Here is a 15,021-nt window from a genome sequence, read left to right on the forward strand (position 1 = left end):
CAGTTTGGATGGATATGGACCTCCTTCTCATCATAGACCAGAGCAGGCAGCTTCTCACCTCCAGGCGCGATGTCTTCCGGGCGGCTCGTGCTTCTATTCTAACCATCTCGACGTAGCAACGCAGAGCGGCCAACTGATCACCTATGACCTCACCTACCTCATCCCCTATAGGGAACTTGATCTTCTGGCAGAAAGTGGATACCACCGCTCGGAACTCATTCAACATCGATCGACCCAGAATGACATTGTAGGCTAATGGTGCATCTACCACGATGAAATTGGTCGTCTGTGTTCTCTTCAGTGACTCATGCCCGAGCGAGACGACCAGGCGCAGTTGCCCGATCGACAACACTTCATTGTTGGTGAACCTGTAGAGTGGAATCATCATGGGTAGTAAATCGTCTCGATCAATTTGTAGCTAATCGAACGCTTTCTTGATTATAATGTTCACCGAGCTTCCTATGTCAACAAAGGTATGGTGAATAACATAATTAGCTATTACCGCTCGAATAATCAGGGCGTCATCATGGGGGATATCTACCCCCTCCAAATCCTTCGGGTCGAAGTCGATCTCAGGTCCTTCGCCTTCTCCTTGCTGTAAGCGACCACATGAATTTCAAGCCGTCGAGTGTGCAACTTTCTTGCTCAATTGGAATCACTGCTAGTCGCCCCCCCCCCCCTCGGCGATCATTCCTATCTCACCTCGAGCAGCGTTGCTCCTATTTTCTTCCTCTCGAGCTGAGAGTCATCTCTGTTCAGCCTTCTCCCGAATTAGACTTGGATTGTTCCGTTGTTGAGATTGATTGTGGCGTGGTTCGACCTCTGTCTTTTCGTCTTCCCTTCACCCTACTGATCGGAGCCTATATCTCCAATCGGGCGATGGTAACTGATGATACTACCTTCTTGGGGTCGGTCTGCTAGTCAGGTAGCAGTCCCAGGTATTATGAGTCGTCGACTGATGGAAAGAGCAAAACATCGACGCCTATATTTTGCCCCTGGAGGCTTTTGGACGTCCGGTCCCAACGTGCTGCATGGCATGCGTCCTAGGCTCGTATTGTGGTTCCTCTCGATCGGGGCCCTCTAGGAGGTTGATGGCTGCTTGGTTGATGTCGCTTGGACGCCACCGCTGGTTCAACGGGTACCTCTTTTTTCCTGGCCGCCTGGGCTTCTTCTACATTGATATATTCATTGACCCTTTTTTGTAGATGGCCAAAGTCCCTTAGATTTCAAATGAGTGACCGGAAGAATTCTTCTTCAGTGAGCCCTTGAGTGAAAGTGTTTACCAATATGTCTAAGGAGACCACCGGGATGTCCATTGCCACCTGACTGAAGCATTGGATATATGCCCTTAAGGCCTCTCGGAGCCCTTGCTTTAGTGAGAATAGATTTACACTTGTCTTCTAATGGCAGTGACTGCTAGCAAAGTGATGCAAGAAAGTTGCTCGGAAGTCTTTGAAGCTATGGATCTAGCCACTCGGCAAACGTTTGAACCAGCATTCATCGTGGTCGGTCGCTCCATCATATTTCCCGATCGTCAGTGGGGTGTAATGTTTCGGCAGAGGGTCATTTAGAATCCCCTCCGAAAACTGTTGATTGACCCGCTTGGGCGAATTATCCACTTTGGATGCCTTTCTTTTCCTTGTATCTCGAGGGAGTGCCTCGCCCGAGGAAGATTCTCGGTCTCTGTCCTCTCGACCCCTCTCTTCTGCTAGAATCCATAACGGTACTTGGTGTAAGGGGGCTGGCGCATAAGGTGCTTCCCGATAGGTACCGATCGGCCTCTTGTTCGGGTCCTGAATGGAAAGTTGTTCCGTTCGGTCTCCTCGCTCAACCTGGCGGCCTGCCATAGAAGCTACAGGCTCCTACACTTGTTGATTGGCCAACGCCTGCTGTTTTGTTGCTCCAATATCTTCGTCACCCGAGCCTGTATTAGTGTGTCAAGATCCTCTTGTGTCAACGTCACTGTTGTGGGTTGTCCAGCGTCTTCCATCTTCTCGTTCGGATGCAGGCTATGTTCCCATAGGTAGTGCCAAAATGATCCTGTCCGAAGACATGAAGCTAGAAAGCTAGGGAGGTGGCAGTTTCCTTGATTGGGTGAAGACCTCACTCCTCTCTGCAAAACAAAACCAAAACCAGGGAAGGGGTCCCTGACGTTGGCCCTCCGACGCTCAAGTTAGAAACAGAGGAAGGAAAATGATAGAGACCAAGACTTCTTTGTCTTGCCTTTTCCTCATACCTGACATGCTTTTTTATACTTTTCTTAATGACCTTCCATCTTCTCCTGTTTAATGATATTGATTATCTTCAGAAGTCATTTTTGTCTTGGCTTCTGTGCATTTAATGACAGATGGAGTGTTCTCCTTTATTTTTTCTTTCTCAAGACCCCTAGTCTTCTCCTTAATTATTTTACATGACTGATGCTGGTGTCATATCCGACCGGAAGGGTGGTCCGCTCGGATTGATTTCCCGCCGACCGGGTAGCATTATTCCGATCAACTGATGTAGTCACTCCTGCTCAGAAACCCTGGTATTGACCGTTTTAATTTTGACCTATACTATAACTATTGACTGTGCTACGTAAGTTTTTATCTCCACATCATTGAAGTTGGAAGGTTTTTAATCATCTTAATCACAATTCCATTCCTAGCTAGTGTCGTTTTCTTCAGCTTATTTGAATTTCTAATTAGCATATAACATCATAGATTTCATGTTCAACCCCGTGTATGCAGAATGCAAACATTTCCTTACATCTTCCAGAAAGATAGTTATTTAGCTCGACTTTCACAACTGCAGTTGCCCAAGTACTACAATAATACGCTAGAAGAGTAGTCAAAGAAGTCACCTTTTCACATATGTTGTTCATTATGCTAGCTGTGTAATCTTATAGTATAATCACACTGATGTAATTAAGGGATCAAAGAGAAGGTAAGAAAATGTTGCAGATAATTATAATCTTAAACGTACGTAAGAGGAAATTAATTAAGATGGGGGATGAGGACAATACCCAGTGTGGCACTCAATCGATGCAAGCACGAGGAGGGACCCGAAGAGCCAGAGGATGACAACGTGGCAAGGGACCAAAGCGGGCCCTGCAAAGGCGACGATCCCAGGGAACAGCAAGTCACCCCAATGGGCATAGAGTGCGTGCCAGCCGATCGGCGCTGCGTATTCATGGTGGATGTAGTGGATCTTCTCGTACACCCATTTAGTATGCAGTAGTCGGTGTAGCCAGTAGTTGAGATAGTCTTCCACCAAGAAGTAGACTAAGAGCTGCAAAGCCGCCTCCCAAAACGAGGGAAGGGGCAGCCCCGTCCTTATGCCTACAAACTACAAAATGCTCTTCAGCGAAAGATAGAACTAAGGAATGCAAACGAAAGAGAAAGACAGTTTCTATGAAGCAATCAGCAATGTAATCGAAATTAAGCAGATCATGGTCTAACTATATATTATTGCAAAAACATATTGAAACCAGGGAACTCGGTTCCCCTTTTAGCCCAACAGATCCGGAGACTCAAGATCCAATAACCCGTTAGGGCACGGGAGCATGCCTCAATAAATATGACTGTGAGAATGGTAAAACTCGAATTAAAGAAGAAGTTCACTATCATAGATCATCTTCTCCGAATTTACTATAGAACTGTTGGGAAAAAAAATTATAGCAGAAGGAATAAAAGAGTTATGAGAGGAAAATCTACTTTATGTGGAAAAGGAGAATTTCTATATGGAAGAGGAGAATAAAACAAATAACTCTCAACTTATTTCATTCATTGAAAAAAGATATATAGGCTTATTGGATAAGTGTTACTTTTTTTTTTATTTATTCTATCTTTACGAACTCTTATCTTTATCAAAATTGTCAGCTCATCAAATTCTATCTCTATCTTCTTATCACGAACTCTAATTCTCATCAAATTCTATTTCTATCTTCTTATCAAGAAATATCACCTCATCTCATTTTTATCTCTATTAATAAAATAAAGTTTAATTTCCAACATCTCCTCCTAAACTTGATTTTGTGACTCCAAGTAAATATCGCATCTTGATGAACTCTTCAAATTTAAAAAGCTTGATAAAAATATCAACAACTTGATCTTGAGACTTTATGTATTCTACTTGCACCTCTTTTCTTGTAATGCACTCTTTGATATAGTGATAGCGCGTATCAATGTGCTTTCTTCTATCATGGAAGACTTTATTATCAACTCGAATCTTGGTTGTCTTATGTCCATCAGGAAGTGGAGTTGACTCCTATATACCTTTCTTTTCGATCACCTTGACTTCTTTATCCATCACATCTTTCCACTTTTTGCTCTTTATAGCTTCTTGAAAATCTATAGGCTCGCAATTGGTAAAGAGGCAATATAGAGTAAGATTTTCTTGATTTTCGGTTACCTCATAAATGTCCCATAAGCTTCTAAAGCGTGGCACTCTTTCACTTGAATTTTCACTTAAAGTCGATGCAAATGAATTTCCTTGAGTACTTGATGTTGGTGTTACTAGTGGAGTAGTAGGCTCCTCTCTTGTTTGTTCTACCCTTAGTTGCTTCACATTTTCTTCTTCAAAGTATGGGAAGAAGTTGTAATCTTCATTTTGAGATTCCCAATTCCATTCTTCTTCTTCATTAAATACAATATCCCGATTGATGATTGTCTTCTCAGTATCTGGATTATATAGCTTATACCATTTTGAGTTAGTATCATAGCTAATAAAAATAAACTTCTTACTTTTATCATCCAGTTTGCTTCTTATTTCATCAGGCACATGAACGTGAGTTATACTCCCAAAAACTCTTACATGAGAAATCCCAGGTTTCCTTCTGCTCCATGTTTCTTGTAGTGTCTTTCCCCACACACTCCTTGTTGGTGATCGGTTGGATAAGTATACTGCACATGCAACCGCTTCTGCCCAAAGTTCCTTTTGTAGCCTCTTGCTTTTGAGAATGCTCCTTGCCATGTCAAGGATGGTTCGATTCTTTCGTTCTGCCACTCTATTTTGTTGAGGAGATCTTGGAACTGTCAATGGTCGTCGTATTCCCTTGGCTTCACAAAAATCTTGAAACTCCTTTGAGGTAAATTCTCCTCCTCGATCAGAATGCATAACTTTAATATTGAGATCGCTCTCTTTCTACAGTCACTTTAAATTTCTTGAATATGCCGAAGACCTTCGATTTTTACTTCAAGAAGAATACCCAAGTTTTCCGAGAAAAGTCATCTATAAAAAGAATGAAATAATTACTCTTACCAAGTGAACTTGGCTTTATCGGACCGCAAACATCCGTATGTATAAGTTCAAGCGACTTCTGGGCTCTTGAACTTGATTCCATTGGAAAATCTCTTCTGAATTGCTTCCCACGTAGATATGCTTTATATAATTGATCAGGATGTTTGATAAAAGTAGTCCTCTCATCATCTCTTTCTTTGAAAACAATTCTAGTCCTCCAAAATTGAGATGCCCAAATCGAAGATGTCATAGCCAAGTGATGTCTTTATAACAAGCTTTGAGATAGTTGACAGCATCATTTTGAATATTAAGCAAGAACATTCTATTTCTTGACATATGCACCTTAGCAATCAAGCAACCCATACCATCTTTCAAGATAAGCATATTATCTTTTAGACGAATATCATATCTTTTTTCCAAAAGTTGTCCTAAACTCAAAATGTTACTTTTCATATTTGGTACAAAGAAAACATTTGAGATAAATTCATGCTTTCCATTCTTCAAACGGATGAGAATGTTACCTTTGTCTTTCACCTCAATCTTTGATTCATCTCTAAAGGATACATTACCACCAACTGATTCATCAAGTTCTACGAACATGTTCCTTTCCCCACACATATGGTTGCTTGCACCAGTGTCGAGATACCAGATTGTATCTTCATCTCTTTCATTATCTTTATATGCTAGCAGTAGGGTGACATCTTCTTCTTTCCTTTCTTCCATATAGTTTGCTCTTTCATATACTTTGTTCTTGGGCGATCTATATTCTTTAGCATAATGCCCAAACTTGTCACAATTGTAGCACTTAACTTGAGATTTATCATATCTCGAGTTTGTGTGCCCTCTTCCGCGTCCTCTTGTTGAATTTTCTCCTCTTTCATTGTTGTTGTTGGAGATCCATCCATGCTCATTAGGACGGCCTCGGCCATATGCACGACCTCTTCCACGTTGACTTCTATTGTTACTAAAGCTTTCATCTTTCTTTGTTCGTTGAAGAGTCGTCTTCAGGAGTTATTGTGCAATTTCTTCATTTATCTTCTTCTTTTCTTCATGGGCTTGTAATGAATCTGGGAGTTGCTCTATCGTCATGGCTTGTAGATCTTTGGTTTTTTCGATGATGGTTGTAATACTATCAAATTTTGAATTCAATGATCGAAGAATTTTCTAAATGATAGTTACTTCTTCTAGTTTCTCACCATTTCTCTTTAGTTGATTAGAAATGGTAAACTCTAGAAAAGTAATCGGATACCAATTCACTTTCTTTTATACGAAGAGCTTCAAATTGATTTCTTAATGTTTGAAGTCATACATTTTTTACGTGAGATTTTCTCAAAACTATACTCATCTAAAGCTTGATAAATGAGGAAGAGAGCCTTCTTGTTTCTCTTTCTTAAATCTCTCAGAGTGTCTTTTTCAGTTGGAGATAACGCTGAATCATCACAAGGCTCAACGTAACCTTTTTCTATAACTTTCCAAACATCATGAGCTCCAAGAAGCGCTTTCATCTTGATAGTCTAGTTATCATAATTACTTACCTTGAGTACTGCAACTTAGAAGGGAAGCATACCTCCATTAGCCATAGCTGTGATACCACTTTGTTGGGAAAAAAAATTATGGGAGAAGAAATAAAAGAGTTATGAGAGAAAAATCTACTTAATGTGGAGGAGAAGAATCTCTACGTGGAAGAGGAGGAGAATAAAACAAACAACTCTCAACTTATTTCATTCATTGAAAAAGGTATATATTTATAAGTTTATTGACTAAACGTTAGACCTATTTATTTATTTATTCTATCTTTATGAATTCTTATCCTTATCAAAATTATCAACTCATCAAATTTTATCCCTATTATTTTTTATCAAGAAATGACACCTCATCTTATTTTTATTTCTGTTAATAAAATAAATTTTAATTTCTAACCAGAACAATAACTTTAAGTCCTTTAAATAATAGATAACTAATAATTAATTTTAAATAGATAACTAATAGTACATAAGAGTGCTGCTTTCCTTTTTGTTGGACCAGCACAACACTGGAGGCTATCTTAGATGTAGTCAAATATAGGCATATAGTATGTCATCCGGATGGAGTTTAGTCAAAAAAAGACATCTTTGTCAAGTAGGACATCATTCGGAGGATCTTGAAAAACAAGAGGCTCTCCCTTCATATCCGTGGGGCCGACACAAGGAGGGTCGTTAAAGTAGCGGATCTACTTTTTTAAAAAAACAAGAGGCTCTATCTCATGTACGCGTAAAGTTAGAAGTTTTAGTTTAATGGTTGTCGAGTTGATATGTAAAATTTGTATTTATTATTATTTATGGGTTGATAATGAATATGTATTATATAATGGATGGGTTCTCAGAAGATTAAGGTATCTTTTGAGACATCTCTTCATTCTCCATCGACGAAGAGGATTCAACATCGTCAACCCTAACTCTTCCGGAAGATCAACGTTCTTCTCCTTCTTCTTTCACAGAATTGTTACATTGATGAGCTCTATACAAAAAATAATGATAACTCCGGTGCATTCAAGTTTTTCATAATTACAATATTTCATATTTAATCATTATATCAAGTTTACAAATTAAACTATATTTTTATTCTTATTATTTCTATTCGAATTCTTATTTCGATTGTCTAAAATTTATGCGACTTAAGTTTTACAAGAACTATTAATTGATATCAGAGCCACATTTTATTTCATCGTTTTCATTGATAATAAAATTTAAAGTTTTTATGAATTTATTATTTATATACTAGATACATTTTCCTAGAATATCATAATTTTTTATCATAGAAAAATCATGTACTATAAGAGAAAATATATGACAATATTATTTTTTTTAATGTTTTTCATGTTTTTTTTTTTTTTTTTTTTTGTAAAGAACGATATGTTTCCCATGGAAAATACAAACAACGATCATTAGTCCTAGGGTATAATCGAGCCGAGTCGAATCAAATTTTTGAATATTTAAGTTTGACTCATTTATAATTGAGCCGAGCTCAAACTTTATTTAACGAATATATTCATGACTCACGAGCTTATTCGATCTTTTGTCGAGCTTAAACGACCTTAATAAATATAAATTATAAATTTAAATATTCATTAAAAATTAAATTATATATTTAAATAAAATTATAATATTCTTATTAAAATTTATAATTTTATTCTAATAAATAAATTTAATATATTTGTCTATATGTTTCATAAGTAAAGTGTAAAATCTATAAATTTAATTTTAAAATTATTATTTTTTAATTTAAAAGTTGATTCATGAGCTTAACGAATATATTCACGAGTTAACTAACCGAATATTATAAAACTTAAATTTGATTTATTTATCTTAACGAGTTTTATTAAACGAGCTCAAATGAATATTTATTGAATCGAGTTTTGAATATTTTACGAGTGACTTGATTTATTTACCCCCTTAATTATTAAGGTCACTGTTTTTCTTAAAAAAAAAAACCGTTTCAATGCGAAACAGTGGTTCATGGGAAAAAAATGGCTGTTTCAACAAAACAGTTCGTTAATAAAAAAAAAAAAAAAAGCAAGTGTTTCAGCGAAACAGGTCAGGGACTGTTTCAACCTGAACAGTGGAAAAAAAAAACTTGCACTGTTTCATTTTGAATCAGTATTAAACATTGTTTTTTTAACCGTATTAAACTTTTTTTTTAATAGTGCTTATTAAAAAAATTACATTAAATAAATTTTAATGCAAAGAAGAAAAAATAAAATGTATTAAATACTTATTTATTTATTATTTTTTAATACATGAATAATTAAGGGATTAATTAGTATTAAATAATACTATTTAATTATAGAATTTAAAAGAAATTTTAGTTTCTTAATAGAGTGACTTATATATGGTCATGCAGTCACATACAATAGACTTTCAAATCGATTGTGATAATTGATTGAATAAAATCAGTCGACTGTTATATGATATCAATCGATTGATAAGTCTAATTTAGAGTTATCAAGGCTGATTAAGTAATATGTTCGATTAAATTTCCTAATATTTTCTTGAGTCTATCTATACAACGTGCTACTAAGTTAAACTATCATATCGGCCCAAAGGAAGACACTTTAGGTAGGTTTAGTGCATTTTGTGTTAGTAAATATATATATATGCTAAGAGTAATTGGCTTAAAAAAAAGTTACTTTTATACCAGATATATACTCAGGGTAGCCTACAACTATGGAACAAAACTTTATTTTTTTTAGATCATGCACAAAATATGTCGACCCAAAGAAAGACATATTACGTGGCAGATTAAGGTTGTTGTAAGCTATGGATCAACATATAACTCATATAAAGTATCATATTATGCACACAGTGCGTCGACCCAAAGGAAGACATATTGTGTGGTCAATTAAAATTTGAGTTATACTAGAGAGTATCACTAACAAATAGTATATCAGCCCAAAGGAAGACATATTATCTTGTACTTGGTATCTCGTAAAGAGCTCATTTATATGCATTTAAAATTTTATTTTATTTGCATAATATTATGTTACTTATATATTCTTGGCTTTAATTAAATCGTGAGCTTAAATAAATTTCTCTCTTTAAATTTTAGTACAATCTGTAATTGTTAGTATTAATAACACCCCAACATTAACTGATTCGAATTTTGTTGAATGGAAATAATACGTGATTGTAGTCTTAGGTTGCATGGACTTAGACTATGCATTAAGGAATGTTCGTCCCGCGCCTTTGACCAGTGCTAACACTATAGAGCAGATTGATGAATTTGAGCTGTATGAGAAATCAAATCGCATGTGTCTGAGTATCATGAGACTTTCTATATAGACACTAATAAAAGGCTCAATAACAGAGGGAGGAGATGCTAGGAGTTTCCTAGACTAATTGACAGATCGAGTCACCTCAAATAAAAAAGTAGAGACTACAACACTTCTTACAAAGTTGGTAACCATACGGTATAGTTGTAAAGGAAACATAAGGGAGTACATTATAGAGATATTTAATATAGCGACAAGTCTAAAAGCACTAAAACTCGATATATCTGAGGGTATGTTAGTGTATTTCGTCTTGATGTCTCTGCCTGAATGGTTCACTCCTTTTAAGATATATTATAATACTCAAAAGGAAAAGTGGACATGGAATGAGTTCATTGCTCAATGCGTGCAAGAAGAGGGGAGACTAAAGATTGAGACATTTGGGAGTGCTCATTTAGCATATGGTTTTCAAAGTGCATGCAAGAAGCGAAAGAGGATCAATAACAAAGGAAAATGAAAACAAGCTGCAGATTATGGAAGTAATGGCCATAGGAGTAGAAGAAGTAAGATAAGAAATCCACTTGTTTCTTTTGTAAAAAGAAAGGTCATACAAAGAAAGATTGCCTTAAATACACCAACTAACATGTAAAGAAAGGTAAACTTCTCAACTTTGTTAGTTCAGAAGTCAATTTAGCTATTGTACCCACTAACACTTGGTGGATAGATACTGATGCTACTACTCATATAAGTGTCACTATGTAGGGTTATCTTAGGAGTCAACTTCCACTTGATAGTGAAAGATATATCTATATAGGAAATCAAAAGAAAGCTAAAGTTGAGTCGAATGGTATTTTTAGACTTTGTTTAGGAATCAATTTCTTTCTGGATTTAGAAAATGTATTTATTGTACAGTCTTTTCGATGGAATTTAATTTCAATTTCTTTTTTAGACAAATCAAGTTATTCTTATTCATTTAGAAATAGAATTTTCAGTATTTTTTTAATTTAGTGTTGGTTGGCAATGATTCCTTGGTTGATAAGCTTTATAAATTGAACACTTTTACTCCTATGGTTGACAACGTAATAATGCATAATATAGGTATGAAACTCAAATTGACTGATGAGAATTCTTCCATGTTATGGCATAGATGTTTAGGACATATATCCAAATAATGCCTAGAAAGGTTAATATCACATGGAATTCTCGATTCCCTTAACATGTTAGATTTTGATATTTATATAGAATGTGTTAAGGGGAATACCACTAACAAAAAAATAAGGAGGTTAGTTGTTGTAGTGACGTTTTGGAGCGAATGCATATGGACATTTGTGGATCATTTCCTAAGAAATCTTGGAATGGACACACATATTTTATTAGCTTCATAGACGACTATTCCAGATTTGGCTATTTGTACCTTATTTATGAGAAGTTACAATCTTTAGACATGTTCAAAAATTTTAAAGTCGAAATTGAACTTCAACTAGGCAATAAAATTAAAGTCATCTGATCTAACATCGGAGGTAAATATTATGATTGATATGATGGATCAAGTGAATAATATCTAAGACCTTTTGTGAATTACCTTGCTAAGTGTGGGATTATGCCTCAGCATATCATGTCTGGTACTCTCGGTCAGAATAGTGTACCTGAGCATCCTAATCATACCCTAAAAGACATGATAAGTGTAGGATCGAAAAGAATTTTAGATATCTCCACAATGGTATGATAGTATCACTTTGGGCCTAAGCCCTTGTGGTTTTGCTCTTGGGCTCTACCCAAAAGGCCTCATGCCAATGGAGATATCTTGTCTCTTATAAATCCATGATCTTTCCTATGTGTTTTCAATGTGGGACTATATTTGCAACCTTGCAACCTCAACAATCCCCCCCTCAAACAAAGGACCACAGGCTTCCCACGTCCGATCCTCGGCACACCAGGCCTTCCTACCCCTCGGTCCACCCGACCTACTAGGACTTCCTTGCCTAGCTGCAACTAGGACTTTCTGCCTGGTGTCTGGTCCTCTTGATTCGAACATAGGAGCCCCTACTTTCTTTGTTCGAGCTCAATATTGTACACACATGGCTTAATCAGACCATAGCTCTTGTTCACAGTCGGTGGTTAAACCTTCTGGCAGCGCTAGCTCTGATACCAATTGTAGGATCGAAAAGAATTTTAGATATCTCCATAATGATATGATATTGTCCACTTTGGGCCTAAGCCCTCATGGTTTTGCTCTTGGGATCTACCCAAAAGGTCTCATGCCAATGGAGATATTTTTACTCTTATAAACCCATGATCTTTCCCATGTGTTTTCAATGTGGGATATGTTTCCAACGTTGCAACCTCCACAATAAGAAGTATGATGACTTTCACTTCTCTACTAGAGTCTTTGTAGGGTGAAGCACTCAATACTGCAGTTTACCTATTCAATAGAGTATCTAGTAAGGCAATAATTAAAACCTTACTAGAGATATGGACAGATAGAAAGCCTAGCATTAGACATTTATACGTTTGGGGTTATCCAATTAAAGTTAGGCCTTATAGACCTAATGAAAGGAAATTAGACTAAAGAACAGTTAGTTGTAATTTTGTAGGTTATTCTAAGAAGTCAGGAGGGTATAAATTTTATGATCCCTCTAGTAGTTCCTTCATCGAAATGGTAAATGTCAAGTTCATTGAGGACAGTGGAAGTGATAAGGTCGGGAAAGTATCTTTTGAGGAATATATTGGCAATCCTCCTGTGATTACTACTAGTGCGATCAGTAGTGGTGTGGTTACCATACCGTACATTATGGGTATAACACATCCAGTGAGTGTAGTGAATCAAGATATTTTCATGACATCTCTAATGCAATTAGAGGAGTCTGCTACTAAAATTGGAGTATTGCCTCATATTGATAAGCAAGTACCTCAACCACCTCAAACACAAATACCTTTAAGGCGATCTACAAGGAAATGGAGAACCACGAATTCTCATGATTATGTTTATCTCAAAGAGCATGATTTTGACATAGGGTTGGAAAGTGATCCTACATCTTTCCATGAAGTCAAACAATGATCTAACCCTGAAAGGTGGATTAATTCCATGCAAGAAGAGTTGAAGTTTATGGTAGACAATGATATTTGAGAACTTGTCGAATTGCTTAAAGGTAAGAAGTGTTTTGGTTGTAAATGGATATTTAACACCATGAGGATTAGGGCATCTTTTAAGACCTCTCTTTGTTCCCCATTGACAAACAGGATTCGACGTCGTCAACCCTAACTCCTCCCGAAGACCAACCTTCTTCTTCTCCTTCTCTTCTTCTGCAGGATTGTCGGATTGACGAGTTCTACACGAAGAACAATGGCAATTCATCTACATTTAGGTTCTTCATAATTACAATATTTCGTATTTAATCATTATGTCAAGTTTACGAATGAAACTAGATTCTTGTTCCTGTTTTTCCTATTTGAATTCTTATTTCGATTGTCTAGAAATCATGCGGTTTAGGTTTTACAAAAACTATCAAGTGATCCTCCCTACAAGTCTTTATACTACTTTGGTGTTATGTGGTCATTGCATTTGTCGCACGACCTATATCTTTTCTGGATTGATTTTGATTCCTCGTTCGGTCATCACATATATAACACAAGAATTATCTCTTCCCAACCCTAAAGATCCATCTTTCTAGTTTAAGCTTCATGTGATACTTTCAAATGGTGGGGTCTCCTCTAGATCGAGCGTCAAGTCGTCTGTCAACAGGGACTTGACCAAAATGTCATTGACATAAACCTCTACATTGTGTTCTAATTGTTCAGTAAACACTTTATTCATAAACCTTTAATAAGTTTCCCTAGCACTCTTCAACCCGAATGACATGACAATGTAATAGAGAATATTATCTGTATTGATGAAGCTAAATTTATCTTGATCCTCCTTTGCCAAGGGGATTTAGTGATATACTTAGTATGTGTCAAGCATGAAGATAAATCAATGGCCTATAGTGGAATCACCATCTATCATAAAGAATGAGAGAGCTTTCGTGAGGGTAAAGAAATACTTACCTCCACATGCCCTTACCTATCCTTTTATACTGGTGGGGCAGAGGATCTATGTGGGCTACCATACAAGACGGCAGCTAGCTGAGTCGACGAATATGGATCGACTACCAAGGGAGGCAATGATGGAGTTGTACACTTGACACGATCTGGTCATTAGCTAGCATCACATTCGGTGTAGACTATCCCCTCAGGGCAGTTACAAGTAGCAGGATACGATGATCGTAATTATCAAAAGTGGTCAGAGGTTGAGATCAAAGAGAGTGGCTTGGTAAGGATGCTTTCACTTAATTTAGTTCTTTTGTGTGAGTGTTGGGCCAAGAGACTTCACTCAGGTGAGACCCAAAGAAAGCGTTCCTTCCTGGGGATGTTTCTGAATGAGGAGAATAGCAGGAATTCTCGGTCGAGAATACTTGCAAGGCACCGACTGGAGTAGTGTCTTCTTTTTGGGGATGTTCTAAAGTGCATGCACGGGTGTGGTATTTTTCAAGATATTCCTAAACGAGGATGTTTCGAAAGTAAGTGCACAACTGATGTCCTGCATGATTTTTCTAGAGATGTTTTCAAAGTGGGTACATGATTGAAATGTTATGTGACCTTTTCAAGAATGTTCTCATATGTGATGTTCCTAAAGTTAGTGACAAACTGTAAGATCATCCAGCCGTGTGGCTAGTGTGTATAAGGCTACAATTGCAAAACTATTCGTGTGCATCAAGTTATTCGTTCAACAGATCAAGGACATTGATGGCCTCACAAGATGCATGGTACCCTATGTGCTCAATTAGCGCTTGGGTATTCAACAATTTGGCACTTGACCACTCGACCACTCAGTGCTATGCGACTTGACTTGGTCATTCAGTGCTCAATCATTTGACCATTCAACACTCGGTCAACGCTTGGCCACTTAACCATTCAGTCTACTTGGGCACTCGGCTCACTTGAACCACTCATTCATCTAAGTTCTCGCACCCACATAGCAATCGACCCACTCCAGTGACCCACTCGGACTCAAGCAACAC

General features: G+C 37.0%; 1 protein-coding gene across 1 annotated transcript in view; it reads right to left on the reverse strand.

The window, feature by feature from the left end:
* The window catches only part of LOC121985379 (very-long-chain aldehyde decarbonylase GL1-10-like), a 54,775-nt gene that overhangs the window by 20,336 nt on the left and 19,418 nt on the right, over positions 1–15,021 (reverse strand). The window contains exon 2 of the mRNA XM_042538800.1: positions 3,005–3,327. Coding sequence (XP_042394734.1) covers positions 3,005–3,327 — 323 coding nt within the window. The remainder of the gene's footprint in view (positions 1–3,004; positions 3,328–15,021) is intronic.

The sequence above is a fragment of the Zingiber officinale genome, chromosome 5B (genome assembly GCF_018446385.1).
Source record: "Zingiber officinale cultivar Zhangliang chromosome 5B, Zo_v1.1, whole genome shotgun sequence".
In the NCBI taxonomy this organism is placed as follows: domain Eukaryota; kingdom Viridiplantae; phylum Streptophyta; class Magnoliopsida; order Zingiberales; family Zingiberaceae; genus Zingiber; species Zingiber officinale.